This window comes from Bufo gargarizans, chromosome 5, assembly GCF_014858855.1.
Source record: "Bufo gargarizans isolate SCDJY-AF-19 chromosome 5, ASM1485885v1, whole genome shotgun sequence".
In the NCBI taxonomy this organism is placed as follows: Eukaryota; Metazoa; Chordata; class Amphibia; order Anura; family Bufonidae; genus Bufo; species Bufo gargarizans.
In genome coordinates, this window is record NC_058084.1 from 444412783 (window position 1) to 444431887 (window position 19105).

Sequence of the window (19105 nt, forward strand, 5' to 3'; positions counted from 1 at the left end):
CAGGTCCGTCACTGAACGGCGTTTTGGATGGAGGAAATACTGCAGTTGCCGGAATGCCGGATCTGGCATTAATTTACATTGAAATGTATTAAAAATACCGCAATGCCGGATCCTTCCTTGCGGTCTGATGCGGTAAAAATGTGAAAAAAAAAAAATAGAAACAGATCCGTTTGTCCGTATGACAAACAGAGAGACGGATCCGTTCTTGCAATGTATTTTTTGAGACGGATCCGTCTACAAATGCTGTCCGTTTGCATGTATATTGCCGGCGACGGAACTGCCTGCCGGATCACTCTGCCGCAAGTGTGAAAGTAGCCTTAGTTTCTCTTTGTGCTTTAATTGATACAACTTTACAGTTTTATTTGTTGCAATGTATAGACCGTGTATGTTTTTGTATTTAATAAAGAGATGCCCGTGTCTTTCATTGTCCCATTTTCACTCGGTGTGTTGTGTATTTTTTCACGGTAGGGAGGTGGTTGTAGTTTTGCATTACACTGAGATACGTGTGTATCTAAAATGTATCTAAAGTCTTGTTTCGCTACAAAAAGTTCTGGCCCAAGACTGTGCAGCATGAGTGCTAACCACTGAGCCACCATGTCAACCTCCAGCACTCCAAGCTGTTGTGAGACTACAACTCCCAGCATGCCGCATTTACTTTTATACTGCTCCAAGAACAGCCAAGCAAGTGTGAATGCTGGGAGTTGTAGCCGGAGGTTGCTGACCCCTGACTTCCATCAGCTCTGGCTGTGCCATGTAACTTCACAATCAGGGTCCAATCACACGGCCATATTTTTGGAGATTGACTTCTGACCCATTCATTTCAATGGATTTGCAAAATACACAGACAGTGTGTCGTCTGTATCCGTATGCCTCACAAAACAAAAAAAACAAAAAAGAAAAAAAAGAACGTCTTGCTTTTGTCCGTTTTGCAGACAAGAATAGGCATTTCTAACAAAGGGCGAAATGTGCTGATTCACAAAATCCGGAACGCACGCGGCCGATATCTGTTTTGCAGATCTGCAATTTGTGGACCAAAAAACGGATAAGGACATGTGGATGACCCCCTTAGTTATGTTGAGAAATTGATCACAACATAATTTTGGATCTATTTAGATTAGATCAAGGCTGGTGTTTCTCTAATCTTGATCTATTTGGCGGTAGTTATTTTGGCAGATCTCGGCAGGTACCCTGTGCTGGAAGCTGGAATTGTGCCAGGTAGTAGCTAGTGTAACTTGGCATATGTTATCTTGAGGCTACATGCACACGACCGTATGTGTTTTGCGGACTGACAAATTGCGAATCCGCAAAAAAAGCGGATGACATCCGTATGTCATCTGTTTTTTTTTTTTTTTTGCGGATCCATTGTAACAATGCCTAAAATGGACAAGAATAGGACATGATCTATTTTTGTTGCGGGGCTACGTTCCGGACATACTGATGCGGACAACACACGGTGTGCTGTCTGCATTTTTTGCGGACCCATTGAAATGAATGGGTCCACATCCTATCTGCAAAAAAAAAAAAACGGAAGGGACGCGGAAACAAGAAACCTTCATGTGCACGGGCGAGTATTCTGCGCGGGTGCAATGTGTGTCGTGAACGCATTGCACCCGCACTGAATCCGGACCCATTCATTTCAATGGGGCTGTGCACATGAGCGGTGATTTTCACGCATCACTTGTCCTTCTATCTTCATTCAGCAGAACCTGCGCTGACGTCACTGCGCTTACCACATGGTGAGCGCGATGACGTCATCGAAGGTCCTTTTGCAGGTGCTGAAAGAAGAAGAAGAAAGAAGATGATACCGGCTGAGCGATCAAGTGGATGAGGTGAGTTTATTTTTTTAACCCCTCAATGGACATTTTAGTATGCATTCTGTATTAAGAATGCTATTATTTTCCCTTATAACCATGTTCTAAGGGAAAATAATAAAATCTACAGAACACCGAACCCAAACCTGAACTTCAGTGAAGAAGTCCGGGTTCGTGTCTGGGCACCACATTCAGTCCTTTCTCACGCGCGTGCAAAATGCATTGCACACGCGCTGAAAAAACTAAACATCGGAGCCCAATCGCGGACAAAGCATGCCTACTCCCCCGGGTTTGTCGCAATACATATGCGACCCCTCCGGAGCATATCCGGGATGTCTGTGTGAAAGAGGCCTAAGTCTGTTGGGCTACACAAGCGAGAGTGGTGTAAAAAAGCAAAGTCACAAAGTTTTGACCAAAACGGACCTTGCACATAATTGACCCCCTATGTTTGTAGTGTATCAGCCATATCAGGTTGACAATAGTAATGAGATGAGGATTATGTATAACGGCTTAAACTGAAATACTGCAATCATCTGGGAATGTTACCTTTATGAATGTTGTCAGCTGCTTTGGATGGACTGGCTTCGTACTGCGGATCTTGTGACTCTCTGGAATTCGCCAGGGATATAATGTATGACCTCAGGACACTTACATGTTGTTTACCACAAGGAGAACACGTGACATTGACGCTCGGGGTGAAGATAAGACGAGAGGTTATTACTGTGGCTTGTTAGCAACCACTGGTGCTGGAGAGGAAACCCAGGGAGAACACACTGTAGCGGTACAGGATAGTGTAGCATATTGCGGTTTAGAGGGCATGATCTGCTAATGTAGAGACTGCGCTCAAATTAAAGTCATGTCGTTATACTGGATAATAGATTGGCAATAAACTGTTCTGTAAGAAAACATTTTATCTATCTATCAAATCAGCTTTATTGGCAGGACTAAATACATTTTTGCATTGCCAGGGTGGGGGTATAGGGTAAGTTTGGGGGATGGAGAATGGGGAAACGTCCAGGGTGGGGGTATAGGAGTCTATGGTATATCAGGCTCCTCTCAGTCTATGGCAGGCAGTAATATATTGTGCTGCTGTGTTCTCCTCGTTCCCCAGCAGTATGGAGAGTCTCTCTTCCTCCTCCATGGAATGTGAAGTCTGGGCAGAGATCAGACAGTCTCCTGAAGGGAGCGTCCCTCACTGCTGAGTCTGTACCGGGTCAGGATCTGTCGGTCTCTTGGATTGGGGAGTTATCTATCTATCTATCTATCTATCTCAAATCTACCTGGCATCTATCTATCAAAAGATGGTAGATGGGTATATATTACATCTAGGGTCCTTGCCTTTGCATGTTGACATTGCTCCCTGAAGTAAGGGAATAAGACATGTTTGGCGGCTCTGTCTTTTCACAACCAATGTTTTGGGTAGAATGAAACCTCCAGAATCCAGACCTACTCCAGTTCCTAGGTTTCTCTGCAAAAGACCCATTATCTGGTGCAGCTGGGTCGAGGCTGGTTTAAAAACCCTAGGTAGACTGGGTGCTGTCTCTCTGGACAGAGCAATGGAGGCTGCACACAAACTGAAGGTATGGGTTGCTGCTTGTTGAATGTAGGAGAGGGAACATATACTTGTTTGGTTAGTGCTCGGACAAGCAGGATTATGTTTATCTTTTGTATTATTTTGCATCTGTATACCTATTGTCTGTTTTATATGCTTCCAATAGTGATGAGCGAGCATGCTCAGCCAAATACCTGGTCGCTCGAGCATCGCTATGCTCGGCAGATCTGAGTGCTTGGCCAAATAATTTGGGTGTTCGAATACAATTTAATACAATAGAAGTCAATGGGAGACAACCAGGCACCCCCTGCTCGGAAGAGAAGAGGGTGTCTGGTTTATAAAAAAAAAGTTAGAAATTGATGGAAACCCCCATTAAAATGGTTTGGCAACAGCATTAAGAGGATGGCTGGATGCGTCTTAGACTCCTATTAAGTACAACATACAATAGACAACCACACAAAGGCTATATACCAAAAGCCAGGTATGTGCAAGCCATTAATCTATCCAGGAGACAGATCAGCATACCTTACAATGGCAGCCTTGTGCACCATGAGATATTCCACACCAGCTCTCCTTTGACTGAGAACCAGTAAACCTCAAAGTAATTTGACTTCTGTTGGATGGCTTGGGTAGGACCTGCACACCTAGATCAATATCATTAGGGCGACAAAAGGTTTTCCGATTGTCCTAACATAATATTCAATATCCTTTCTATACAGTTTTGTCATGTAAAAACTCATTTGCATAAACATGGGCTTATGGTAAAGACATGCAAATGAGCAAAATCTGCCTTGTTTTTCAGCTGACTATGAAACCAATAGATGGCGCTATGGAGTTATGAACAGCGCCCTCTATTGGTTTTACAGTCTTATGACAAGAATATTAGACTGATTCTTATGACAAGCTTATTAGCCTTCTGCATGAAAAATTCACGATTAAAATATTCGCGATTAGAATATTCGCCATATTCGCCATCTACACTAGGATGATATCTGACACTGGGAAAGCTGGGTAATAACTCAGTGATGAAATCTGACAGTGGGAAAGCTGGGTAATAACTCGCGATCTACACAGAGTTATTGCCCAGCTTTTCCAGCGTCAGATATTATCACTGACTGACTACATAATTATTACATAATATTCGCTATATTGCTATATATTCTTTTTTTTTATATATTACGATTATTCTAAAAAACGAAAAACCAAACCATTTTAATTGGGTATCCATTAATTTCTAGCCTTTTATTATGAACCAGACACCCTCTTCTCTTCCAAGCAGGGGGGGCCTGGTTGTCTCCCATTGACTTCCATTATACTCGGTTGCTTGGCCGAGCGCACGAATATAGCAATGTGTTCGGGCCGAACACCCGAATACTTTGGTGCTCGCTCATCACTAGCTTCCAAGAAAAATGACGGTAAGAACCCGAGCTTTGGACATTTGAAGCCTGTATCTCTATAAAGCCTGGTTTGACTCTGATCATTGAGCTAAAACCCCGCGCTATCTATCTCTCATATTTATCTGTTTCATACTGTATCTGTTTATCTACCCATCTATCTGCTACCTCTGCACTGCTATAGCTCCCTCTCTTTTGAATACACTTTACCTGTACAATAGTCTGGATGCCGGATGCAATTTTCAGCATTTGATATGAATTAGTATATAATCTGCATATAAGAACAAGTCTGACTCTACAGTCCGCTCTGACTCTACAGTCCGCTCTGACTCTACAGTCCACCCTGACTCTACGGTCCGCTCTGACTCTACGGTCCACCCTGACTCTACGGTCCGCCCTGACTCTACGGTCCGCCCTGACTCTACAGTCCGCTCTGACAGTCCACCCGATCTCAGTCCAACCCTGATCTACAGTCCACAAGGATCTACAGTCACACCATAATTCTACAGTCACCCTAACTCTACAGTCCGCCCTGACTCTACGGCCCGCTCTGACTCTACGGCCCGCTCTGACTCTAGGCCGTCTGACTCTACGCCGCTCGACTTACGCCCGTCGACTCTACGGCACGCCTTGCTCTACGGCCCGCTCTGACTTAAGCCCGCTCTGAACTTTTCTTTACGGCCGCTTGAATATACGGACCGCTCTTGGCTTACGGGCCCGCTCTGGCTCTTACGGCCGTCTCTGCTCTACAGTCCCCTCTGGCTCTACAGTCCCCTCTGGCTCTACAGTCCGCTCTGACTCTACAGTCCACAGCACTTGGCACTCATTATGATTTGGATAATGCATGGGCCACTCTGGAGAAGTCCAGGACAAAATATTAAGTTAAATGAATACATTCTGCCACCACTAGGGGGGGCTCACTGCATACTGATTTATAATTGGGTTCTATTGGGGCTGTATAAATTCCTATGCGCCGAACTTCCTCTAGTTGCGAACAGAACTGTATGGTTTAACTGCATGGGTGTATGAAGGGAAGCAGAGGAATAAGAGTGCTGTATCTAGAAAGAGCTCAGGTCTCTAAGCATTCACTAACCCCTGTAATAATCAGTGGTGTTCATGTAAGTACACGTCAGGGGAACCAACACACTGGAAAGCCCCTATTGATAAATCTTGCCTTTGCCTCTGTAATGGTCCATAGCCTAGATACTCGCCAGCCCCTGATCTTACCCGTATCAGCTTCTCTCTGCTATATATTAGAAGCAATTTTCCATGTTTCTACACCCTACATCTAACTGCACATTTGCCATTCAGAACTCGAGGAAAGCTGGATGAGGACACGTATGGAAGCCAAAATGGTGATTATACTGGCTGTCCCCAACTTTCCAGACCCGTATCTCAAAGCCTCATGCATATTAGAGCAGGGATAGTCAACGTGCGGCACTCAAGCTGTTGCAAAACTACAACTCCCAGCATGTACTGACAGTCTACAGCTATCAGCCTACAGCAGGGCATGGTGGTAGTTGTAGTTTTACAACAGCCGGAGGGCCGCAGGTTGACACTAGGGCATATTGAGCATGTATCTGTATGGGGGAGTCAGGAGAGAGAGAGACAAGCTATTGAAGCTGTATGGGAACCTTAAAGGGGTTTGCCAACTTTTGGAGTTGGGCTTCACTCTTTGTTTGCTGTGGATTAGTTCAGTGCATTTCACCGAATACAAGTGTAGCAGAGCTAAATTTGTCATCCAACGAGCATATAAGTAAATAAATGCTAGAGTTGTCCTCTTCTATGAATAGGTTTCTGTTCAATCCTTTTCTTAAAGGAACCCATCACCTTTTGGAGGGTTTTTGGCAACCCCTCCCCCTTCCTCCTTGCCAGACCTGGAAAAGGGAAGCTTACTTAGGGCTCATGCACACGACCGTATGTATTTTGCAGTCCGCAAAAAACAGATCTACAAAAAATACAGATGACATCCGTGTGCATTCTGTATTTTGCGTAACGGAACAGCTGGCCCCTAATAGAACAGTCCTATCCTTGTCCGTAATGCAGACAATATTAGGACATGTTCTATTTTTTTGCAGAACGGAAATACGGACATACGGAAATGGAATGCACACAGAGTGCCTTCTGTTTTTTTTGCGGACCCATTGAAATGAATGGTTCCGTATACGGTCTGCAAAAAAAATAAAAAATGGAACGGACACGGTTAGTAATATACAGTTCTTGTGGATGAGCCCTTACCTGCACCCTGGTGCTTGGTCCCGACCCCTTCACTCCCCTGCCTCGGCTGCTTCCCCCGCTGTCAAAATCCACTTTGACACCACTGCAGCCAATCGCTGGCCACAGCAGTGACCTGCACCCCTTGTGTCATGTGAGCAATGGATCTAGCCTAAGGGGAACGGGTCACTGCTGCTGTCAAAGCAGATTTTGACAGCAGAGTACCCGAGTGAGGCAGCCTGGGACCCAGCAGTAAGTCTGCTTCTCTTTTCCGGGGTTTGCCAAAACTTCCCAACCCCTTTAAGAAAAGGACTGAACAGAAACCTCTGCATGAAAAGGACAACCCTGCCATGTATTTACTTTATACGCCTGTCGGATGACAAATTCAGCTCTGCTACATTTGTACTCTGTGCAATGCATTGACCTGAGCCACAGCAAACAGAGTGCAGCCCAGAGAATTAGTGGTAAATTTATGGACTCTTGGAAGGCTTCCAGCCCGGGGTCTGCGTGGAGCCGGGGGACTCGCTTACTCTCTGCACTTCAGCAATTTTACTTGTGATTTTGGAATGTGGCTGTAATTGTGTGAGGGGTAAATGCTTCACCGTCAGGTCACATAACATCATTTCATAGGAGAAAACACCCAATTGTGGACATTCTGCTGCCTATTAACTATGTGTTTGCTGGCCATGTGCTCTGCATAATAGGGTGTTATGGCGGTGGATTTTTGGGAATGTGCAACCATAGAAAATAGGTCTGATTATTAAGGCCTCTTTCACACTACCGTTTTTTGTTTCCGTTTTGCGGGCAGTTTTTTTGCGTTCCGTATTCGGAATCATTTGTTTCAATGGTTCTGCAAAAAAAACAGAATGTACTCCGTATGCAATCCGTTTCCGTATTTCCGTTTTTTCCGTTCCGTTGAAAGATAGAACATGTCCTATTATTGCCCGCAAATCACGTTCCGTGGCTCCATTCAAGTCAATGGGTCCGCAAAAAAAACGGAACACATACGGAAATGCATCTCTATGTCTTCCGTATCCGTTTTTTCTGAACCATCTATTGAAAATGTTATGCCCAGCCCAATTTTTTCTATGTAATTACTGTATACTGTATATGCCATACGGAAAAACGGAACGGAACAACTGAAACGGAAACACAACGGAAAATAAAAACTGAACAACGGATTCGTGGAAAACGGACCGCAAAACACTGAAATAGCCATACGGTAGTGTGAAAGAGGCCTTAGGAAGTTTTTTTAATAGTGGAAGAAAGGTCACCTTCATTTATTTAGTTTTATGAGATATTTTCATTTTTCGTAATCCTTATCAGAGCAGGTCCCATGCATATCTGGGAAGTTTGGATGACTCTGTGATAAACTGATTCGGAACTGGAATTTTTTCAAAACGTAGTAATTCTAAAGTTTTTTTTTTAAAGGGATTGTCGCACTTCAGTACATGACATGTATGCTGTAGAGAAAGTTAATACAAAGCACTTACTAATGTATTGTGATTCTCCATATTGCCTCCTTTGCTGGCTGGATTCACTTTTCCATCACATTATACACTGCTCGTATCCATGCTTACGACCACCCTGCAATCCAGCTGCGGTGGTCGTGCTTGCACACTTTAGGAAGCCTATGTGCACTCAAAATAGTGTGCAAGCACGACCACTGCTGCTGGATTGCAGGGTGGTCGTAACCCCTGGAAAGTGTATAAGGTGATGGGAAAAATGAATCAAGCCAGTGAAGGAGGCAATTCTGGTGCATCTGTTCTCATGACTCTATGATGTACCACCCCTTTATTATTCCTGCTAGAAGTTCTAAATGAATCGCGAGTGCAGCAGCTCCTGGGGCAGTGCTGTGAGGATGATGGGAGTGGTTGTAGCTCTAGCAATGATAATTACACACATGGGTCACTGTGGTAATGCTCACACAGATAACCCCCTCCCAGGGCGGTGCAATAACAGGAGGGCGCACCTTTTTCTTCCCTCGGGGCACACCCTGATGTCGGGAGTCCTGCCTGATGGTGGTTATAGGACCCTTGGTGTTAAGTGTTGGTTTGGGTGCAAGGCATGTTCTGTAATTCCTGGGCTGAGGCTACAGAATTAAGATATGGCTGGCCGGACCGTCTGAGTGTGAAAGGGTGTGTCAGCAATGTTCCTTCTCACAGCAGCAAAGTCTCTCTGCCATAAATGTGCACAGTACCTTGCTGACCAACTCCAGTGCACGGCCTTGTGGAGTCTGGACCTTCTAGTCTCATTTCTCTCTTTGGAGCACTTTTGTAGTAGAGTAAGGGTCCATTCACACGTCCGCAATTCTGTTCCGCATTTAGCGGAAGGGAAATTGCGGACCCATTCATTTCTATGGGGCCGCACAATGTGCTGTCCGGATCCGTAAATACGGACCCGCACTTCCTGGTCCGCAATTCCGATCCCGAAAAAAATAGAACATGTCCTAGTCTTGTCCGCAATGGCGGACAAGATTAGGCACTTTCTATTAAGTGCCAGCGATGTGCGGTCCGCAAAATGCGGAACGCACATTGCCGGTGTCCGTGTTTTAGCGGATCTGCAAAACACACACGTACGTGTGAATAGACCCTAACTTGATCGGGTAGCTGTGATCTCAGAGGTGTAGATCCTCTGAGCTGAGGCGTATCTCTGAGGAGTAAGCACAAATAGGTCCTTTCCGGTCTCCAGCTAATCACAGACTAACCAGGGGATGGACCAGGACCATCTCCTAGCAACCAAAAAGAGGTTGAGTCAAGGTTTTAACCCTGACTGAATCCATACAATGCTGTGGTTACGAAAAAACACAGTAAAGCGGAACATTTTACTTAAGAATTTAATATGACATCAGTGTGCCCTTCTGCAGTGACCCTATATTAGGATGCTACACTAGCAGTTTACGGTGAAGGTCCTGCTGGGTATAACCAGTTGGTGGGGTGTCCCTGCATATTCTGACACTGGCAGAACTGATTGTGCACAGTCTATTATCCAGTCAGTGCGGCCAGTGTCAGAATATGCAGGGACATGCCACCAACTGGTAACACCCAGCTGGACCGTCACCGTAAACTCCTAGCAACTAATTCATAACTTCTAGCAGGAATAATAAAGGAATGGCACAACCTAGAATCCTAAGAATAGATGCTCCAGGATTATTACACGGGGAATGTCAGGAGAGGAGACAGGTCCACTTTCAATACTTTATAAGCAGAAGTCTTAATCTAGAGGGGTAGGAAATGCCCCCTGAGAGGACACCAGTACTATAAATTGTACATGGTGGTTGGGGCCCCTATTATAGAGTAGGGGCAGAATCTTCCCTTTATATGCTTTGTATAAAACATTGTTATATTACAGCTCATTTTATATATTTTTTTTATACTTTTCAGGTCAGACAAAAAACAGTCCATTTGGAGGCTCATTAGACGACACAGAATGTCACCAGTCCAAGGAGAACCTATCTAATGGAAACAGTCATAACCCATCCAAAACTGGGCGGAATATTCCCCGGAGACACACAGTAGGTGGGCCACGTAGTTCTAAAGAAATCTTGGGAATGCAGACATCAGACATGGACAGGAAGAGGGAAGCCTTCTTGGAGCACCTCAAATACAAATACCCTCATCATGCCACTGCAATAATGGGTCACCAGGAACGTCTGAGAGATCAGGTAAGCCGTGCTCCAGTACAGTGAGCTGCAGTGCTGCTTCAGCACTGGTTGACTGGTGCAGTAAATTATTATTATTTAGAGCCATCAAAGTAATTTTGACGCCTTGTGACTTTTTGAAGAATGACCCTCCGTGCCGTCATTGTCTTCCCTTCGGGTCTTCAGGCTTCTCGGTGATGTTTTCTTGGTTTCTCTGACGGCTTCCATCCATCTTCCAGCTATTGATAAATACGGCTGAACACTAGGCTGTGTTCATCCTGCATGTAGAATAAAAATCACCTTTTTATAGGGAATTTCATGGAGTGTCTCCCCCGCTGTTGCAGGCTTCGATGTGGCAAGCGAGAGCAACCGTTTGTGCTCTACAGACTTCAAAGGTTGCATCCTACAAAGGCTGGGAACCTGGGCTTACAATGAAAAAAGTGTGCAACAGTGAATATCTTTCTTACGGTTTGAAGAATTATGCAATGGAACGTAGCCCTGGTACCAAATTAATTTCTGGATAAAGTTGCAGGCTGCTACTCATGCATTTTTCATAGGCACCTATGGTTATAGATGGGTACAAATATTTGATGGCTATGTGCCGTTGCCTCGACGTGGGAAACGCAGCTGGTCTCAAATTATCATGGAGAACCATGTTCTATGAGGCCCTATCTGTAAACAGGGTTTTTAGAAGGTGATACAACCAAGAAGAGACTTTTTCTAAATGTGCCTGTGCTGTAAAGAGCAGCAGCTCTCTGACGGCAGGAATAAATATAAGGGCATCTGTCAGCAGTTTTGTACGTATGAAACTGGCTGTTCTGTTACATGAGCGCTTGGCAGCTGAAGGCATCTGTGTTGGTCCCATGTCCATATGTGCCCGCATTGCTGAGAAAAATGATATTTTAATATATGCAAATGAGCCTCTAGGAGCAATGGGGGCGTTACCATTACACCTAGAGGCTCTGCTCTCTCTGCACCTGCCACATCCACTGCACTTTGATTGACATGACCAAGTTTGACAATGTTTTCAGTTTCTGCACAGAGAGCAGAGTCTTTGGGTGTAACGGTAACGCCCCCGTTGCTCTTAGAGGTGCATTTGCATATATTAGAACTTCATTTTTCTCAGCAATGCGGACACACATGAGCATGGGACCAACACAGATGCCTTCAGCTGCCAAGCGCACATGGAACAGGTCAGGTACAAATCTGCTGGCAGATGGCCTTTTAAATATGGCAAGTGTGTACAATTAGGACGAGGACTCAAGACATCCAAGTGACAATACTTTATATTTGCATAATTCCATTTTGACTGGGAAATAATAAAGACATGGACGTGGTCCAGTTTTGGGAATCCCAATGGAGTGCATCTCTATTAAAGGGAATCGGTCACCAGCTGACCTCCCTATCCAACTGACACATGGCTGCATTTCAAATTGACTTGATTAAAACGCTGTTATTGTTTTGTTGATCCGAGACTCTGCTCTCGAGTTATACTTTTTCTTAATGTGCATCTTGTTACATCTAACCTCAGCCCCTCAGTGGCTACTTTAGTTGACAGCACATGGTAGTGGTAAGGCAGCCAGGGAGGAGCTGGCCACAGAAAGGAGTGGAGCTTAGGTGCATCAAGAGCAATGGTGATACCTTCGTTGCACCAAAGGCATAATGTGCCAAAAATAAAGTATCATAACTCGGGAACGGAGCCTCGGATGAAAAAATTATAATAAAAAAAAGCGTTTTTGTCAGGTGAACCACAGCCATGTGTCAATGCAAATAGCTGGATCGGGAGGTCGCTGGTGACTAGAGATAAGCGAATCGAAGCTGACTAAGTGGAATTCGATGCGAATTTCAGGAAAAATTTGATTTGCAACGAATGCGAATTTCCTCGCGCTTCCTGGTAACGAGTCACATTTTTCCTAAAATGGCGGCTACACATGTGAGGACATGGGGCAAGGAACTCTGGGAAGGCGGGATCACCCCGATTGACATGCATGCATGCAGCCAATCAGCAGCCAGCCCTGTAATGTCACAGCTCTATAAATGCGGCAGCCATTTTAGATTCTGCCATTTTCCAGCCTGCTATGGACTGCTGGAGGCAGAACTGCCAACAAAGTGATTTTTGCTATGTGGACTTTCATTGTGTGTGAACTAACACCAAGACTGCAAAGTGATGTTTTGTTTTTGCTTTGTGTGAATAAACACGGAAGTTTGATTTAAGAACTGGTAATTTGCCTCTGTACTGCGTCCGCACACACTGTCTACCAGAGCGTATCCCCACAATACGCACTGCACTGTTGCAGTTATTTCTGTTGAAAGCATATAGGGGCATATTTCAGTCCTATAAGAAAAATATATACTCAGTTCAGTGTTTAAGTTTATTCTGGTGAAAGCGTATAGGGGCGTATTTCAGTCCTACAAGAAATATATGTATAGTGGCAGTGGAGCTGCCAGAGGGCCATTAAAATGGTGTATCTCACCCAGAAGAAGCTGGGTGAGAACAAAAAAGGCTGGGAAAATAGGTTTTTCCCACTGTCTGCAGCAGCTAGGCTGGTAATTAATTAATTAGCAGCCAGCTTAGGAGCTCAGGTAAATGTGGGCTGAGCTCCTCAATCAGTGCTCCCTGTCTGGGGAAGGAGCAGGCTACGGAGCCGGCCTGTGGGACCTGTGTGGGGTCAGCACTGTGTTGTGTTTTGGGGAGCTGAGTGGTAGACCCAGATCCCCATAGAGAGGGAGAACTACTGTGTAGTTAGTGGCCAGACAGCCTAAGATTTATGTTTATGATTTATGTTTAGTAGGCTGTAAAAGTGACAATAAAGCTGGTCGTGGCCAGTTTGCACCCAAATCTGCAGTGTTGGAGTGGCTTCTTCAGGTGTGCCAACTGTCTAAGCCAGGCATCCTCAAACTGTGGCCCTCCAGCTATTGCAAAACTACAACTGCCAGCATGCCCGAACAGCCTACAGGTATCGGCCTACAGCAGGGCATTGTGGGATTTGTAGTTTTACAACAGCTGGAGGGCCGCAGTTTGAGGATGCCTGGTCTAAGTGGAGAAGACGGCGATCCTGGAGAACTAAGTGACCCCGAGTTGTTACAATACGCACTTCGCTGTTTAATTTATTTCTGGTGAAAGCATATAGGGGTGTATTTTAGTACTAAAAGAAAAATAGATTCTTATTTCACTTCTGCAGTTATATGTGTTGAAAGCGTTTAGTGGCGTATTTCAGTACAAAAACATAAATATATTTGTAGCTTTTAGGGGTGTTTTTAATTTGCTTTTAATTTATTTACTGCAGCTACAAGTATGTCACACAGAGAAGTGCCAGGCCATGCACAGAAGAGTGGCAGAGGGCTAAGGCAGAGGTCGCAACAGAGTAAGGGGGTGTGACAGCAGCAGTCGCAGCGAGAGGCGTGAGCTCCTGGTGTCATCTAGCGGTCGTGTCTTGACCAGCAACCCAGCTGTTCTTGATTGGTTAACTCGCTCATCCCCTTCATCCCAAATGACATCAGACAACAGTTGGTGGGTTAGTCAGACACAACCCTTAGTTGGCATGGCCTGGGAGCAGGCCCTGTACCCTCACCTGTCCTCAACCTGCCTCTGTCCTTTGCTGTTCCATCACCCACAGAAGTATTGTATACTGTGGGCTCAGCTCCACTATACAGCGAGGACGAGCTACTAGAGGACAGTCAGCAGCTACTGGCCAGTCAATATCTGGAGGAGACATCCGCCTCTTCCTCCGCTAGGCGGGCAAGTAGTGATGAGGAGAGTGGCATTGGAGGTGGTGTTGCGAGTGGTCAGGCTCCTGACCCAGAGACCGTTGGGGAGGACATCAGTGACGTGCAGACAGTGCTCGATGATAAAGCCGATCGCACTTGGGAGCCGGGTGCAGAAGGGGCTGCATCATCAGGAGAAGAGGGTGGCAGCTTGCCCGTGAGGCAGCAGCGGAGCCAGCAAGTCACTAGCGTGGCCAGGAGTTAGCAGTGGGAGGTCGGGAGCCAATGGGCATGGGGTAGACCACCTGCTTTGCAGCAGCCTACCTGTCCGGAAAGGAGTGGTGCACGGGTTCACGAAAGCAGCGGCGGTATCAGTCAGCCCGTGAGTAGTGTTGGGGGGAAAATAAGTTACTCGGAGATGTGCCAGTTTTTGGAGAAGCAGCCAAAGGAGGTCAACATGTCGATATGTAGAATATGTGTTCAGAAGGTGAAGCATGGCCAGGGTGTCAATGTTGGCACCACGGCCCTGCGTCAACATATGGAGCGTCACCATAAAGTGGCCTGGGAGAACCATGGCTCCAATGTGGTGGTCCAGCCTGCCACAGCGACCGCTGCATCACCCAGTGGCACCCTGCACCTGATTTCAGGCAGTCAAGGATCCACCACCTCAGGCGAAGGTTGCTGTCTGTCATTCCCATCGTTTGCTGTTCCTGCTCCTCTTACTCCTCGTTAGTCATTCCGTCAGCAATCGATCACCGAAACGATTGCCAAGAGACGCACGCATCCATGGTGCAGAAGCTGAACGTGCTCCTGTCCAAGTTACTGGGGCTGCAGTCCCTCCCTTTCCAAGTGGTGGACTCTGCACCTTTCAGAGAACTGATGACTTGTGCCGAGCCGAGGTGGAGAGTCCCAAGCCATCATTTCTTTTCGAATAAGTCAGTACCAGCCCTGCACAAACATGTAGAACAAAAGGTGGGTCAGTCCTTGACAATACATGTGCTTTGTGACCCACTGGGTGAATGTGGTTCCTGCACAGTCACACCAGCAACTTGGCCAGGTCACGCCGCTTCCGCCTCCATGTTGTCACTCCGTTGGTCCAGTGACCATGTCCGCCTCTGCCTCTTCATCCTCCACCATGTCCTCAGCTTCCACTGCAGGGACAAGTGACAGTGCCCCTCCAGCATACCACATGTGCAGGGCTCGGCGGTGTCATGCTGTTCTGCACCTGTTTTGCCTTGGCGAACGGAGTCACATGGGAGGAACTGCTCTACGTGATGAATCAAGAAATCTAATCCTGGCTTTCTCTGCGACAACTGAAAATCGGAACTATGGTGACCGACAACAGGAAGAACATGTTGTCGGCACTGCGTCAAGGAAGACTGAGCCATGCGCCCTGCATGGCACATGTGTTCAATCAGGAACCGCTTGACAACCAGAAGTCTTCTACCCATCTGCAAGACATCCTAAAAATGGCCAGGAAACTTTGCATGCACTACAGTGACTCGTACACCGGAAAGCACAACCTCCTTGAACTGCAGCGGCAGAACGGCATCCCCAACATAGGCTGATATGCGACGCTTCCACCCGTTGGAATTCGACCCTCTATATGTTGGACCGACTATACGAACAGACTTTGTTTGACTCTGTTAGCGACCTAAGATTAATAACCTCCATAGTTCGTACCTCTCCCTCCCATCTTCAAGACTTTTCTCGAGCTGCACCTACTCTCTGGAATACTCTGCCCCGGAATACTAGGTAAATTCACAACTTCTCCACCTTTAAACATGCCTTAAAAACACATATTTTCAGGCAGGCTTATCAAGCTACCTAAAATGACTATTCCCAGACTAAACCTTTCCCCCACCAACTCCTCTGGCCTAAACTCAATCCTCTAGTAGTCCCAAACCCGAAGCAGATCGGCCGGCACCACTCCTGTCAGTTCAATAAAGGCTAAAATCCTACTTATCACAATCAACTACCTTGTGTGTCACCCCCAAATCCTCATAGATTGTAAGCTCTTACGAGCAGGGCCCTGACTCCTAGTGTTTCAGTTGCATATTAGACAGTTACTTTTGTTCTGTTCATGTGCAGCCAGCCAGAACCGCAGGGGCAACACGTGAGGTGCACGGTGGGCCGATGAGGGGCCAAATAACAACACAGTTCATCAGTTTACGCACGGTTAGCAGAAAGCCTCCCTGGGCTGGGAGCACAGTGCTGAGCAAGACCGCACGAAATCCTCCGGGGCACGCTCTGTGTTAGGGAAGCATCAGCCAAGATGGAGGTTGAGGTTCCCTTGATGTCAGGGGTGCTTGTTGCGGCTGAGTCCCTTGATGGTATTTGTCATGACGCCAGTACCGTTAATGGTGGTACAACCAGTGGTAAGAATGAAGTACACAGTGGTAGGATACAACTCACAACTTTTACTGATGTTGGTTCCAGTTGCAGCATTTACATCCAGACAGAATACAGTCTTTTGCACTTTAGAGGAATTCTGTTGATCCACTGTTACTAGGTTTGGCTGGGTTTAGCTTAGCTTGAAGGTTCTGTAGAAGTAGTTCTGGTAGGTGGCTTTGCTTCAGGTCCCTAGTAAACCAGAGCTATTTGGTGAGGTTGCCTGTGGCTATAGTATCCTTCACCTGGATACCCAAAGGTCTTTTATGCCTGGATTGTGGCTTTTATCCTTTGGATTTTAGTCTGTCCTTTCTTTTGTCCCTTCCAGGACTAGACTTTTAGCTGAGCAGAAGTGCTAGATCTGCACTCTCTCAAAACTAACTACAGACTGACTAACTCCTTCCTTTACTACACTAGGCCTGACCTAGGTATTTATATCAGGTTTAGGCAATTGTCAATGGAGGGATTTTCTAATGCTGTTACTTGACAGGCAAAGAGTGAGTATATTTACTTAAAGTCCCAACTATTGCACTCTGGTACTAAATATGCTCTTTTCTACTTATCTTGAGCTATCCAATAAGGACGTTATCTGCTACATTATTTGCAGGATGCTCTCCTGAAGTAATCAGGTTTTTAGGTTTCCACTATATCCCGGAAGGCTTCTAGTGAATAAGGACAATTCTGCACACTAATTATCCATTCGTGTCCCGGCACTTGGAAAGTTGCTCTGAGGTACTTGTGCTGGTGAGGTCCATAGGCTGGATTCAGCTGTAACCCTCACTAGGCTAGCTTCATATTTAGACATAGACTTATGGTCTTGCGCTGGGCTGCTGTAGATAAATGTTTGCTGTACTCCCTTAGCCTGGCCATGACCAAGGGGGTAGAAATAGAAGACTACATGGTGGACGAAGCCTGTTTCTCTCCTCCATACACTCTCCTCTGCGCTCATGTTCCACTGACATGGCTGCTGGGGAGGGGTGGGGTGGCAGGAGCAGTTCCAGCTCCATCAGCAGCAGCCTGAGTCTACAATCGCTGATGAGTAGCTTTCTTCACCCGCATAGTGAAGAAACTACTTACCAGCAGCAGCAGGTAGACCTGGAGCAGGACCTAAACCAGCAGGTGGTGGCATACTTGGACAGCACCCTGCCGACCCACATTGAAGATCCACTGGACTAATGGGCAGCCAAACCTGATTTGTGGCCACAACTAGCAGACTTTGCCATGGAAAAGCTGGCCTGCAGTGTGGCATCAGAGCGGGTGTTTAGTGCGGCTGGGGCCATAGTTACCCCAAGGAGAACTCTCCTGTCCATCCAAAATGTGGAGAGACTGACCTTATGCTGCTGCTGCCATATCCTCACTATGTCACCTTGACACTCTGTGGTATCCTCCTGATACTGCTGCTGCCGCCACCTCCATACTCGGTCATTGTGCCACTCGGTGGCCTTCTCCTGATGCTGCTGCCGCCAACTGCAGACTTGGTCATTGTGCCACTCAGTGCTCTCCTCATATTGCTCCCAACTCCATACTCGGTCATTGTGCCACTCGGTGACCTTCTCCTGATGCTGCTACCGCCAACTGCAGACTCGGTCATTATGCCACTTGTTGGCCTTCTCCTTATGCTGCCAACTCCATACTCTGTCATTGTGCCACTCGGTGGCCTTCTCCTGATGCTGTCAACACTCCATACTCGGTCATTGTGCCCCTCGGTGGCCTTCTCCTGAGTTGCTGCCGCCAACTCCAGACTTGGTCATTGTGCCACTCGGTTGCCTCCTCATACTGCTGCCACCTTCAGACTCTGTCATTGTGCTACTTGGTGGCCTCCTCATACTGCTTCCACCTCTAGACCCTGTTATTGGGCCACGCTGTGGCCTCCTCATGCTGCTTCTATCTCACCACTATGTCATAGGTCCACTCTGTTCCCACCCTCCCCACTTCATGAGTGGTCCACTATTTTGCCTTTCAGCCTGGCTGACATAATTTATTTGACCTTTCTTGTGATCTGTCAGAAGGAAGGAAAAATGAGCCGCACAACGGATCCTGTCTGTGTAGCAGCTGTAAGGCCTGTATAGTCCCATCAGAATTGGCTTATGATTTGGTAGCCAAAAGCAGGAGTAGGTACAAAACACAGAAGACATGCAAATATTCCATTCACGTGTCATCTCTGTTTTAGATCCACTATGTTTTTTTGGCATTAGCAATACTGATGGATTATTGAGCAAATGCTGACCGAGTGAGGTCGTATGCTTCACAGACAGGATCAGTTTTTGGGGGGTTATTGTTCTGAAGGGTCAGAGGAAGGGCAAAATAATCAGTGACGTCAACACAAACTTACTGCTGACACCCTCTACACTCTGTCAGTGGGGGCTCTACTTATATAAGCGTTTAATAGAACTGGTTC

The 19105-nt window shown here is 46.4% G+C and overlaps 1 protein-coding gene across 1 annotated transcript in view; it reads left to right on the top strand.

Annotated features, from left to right (window-relative positions):
• KIAA1217 (KIAA1217 ortholog) overlaps window positions 1-19105 on the top strand; it is a 414351-nt gene that overhangs the window by 102253 nt on the left and 292993 nt on the right. Inside the window, 1 exon segment of the mRNA XM_044293610.1 lies at window positions 10355-10635. Within this exon segment, the coding sequence (XP_044149545.1) occupies window positions 10522-10635 (114 nt within the window). The 5' untranslated portion in view covers window positions 10355-10521.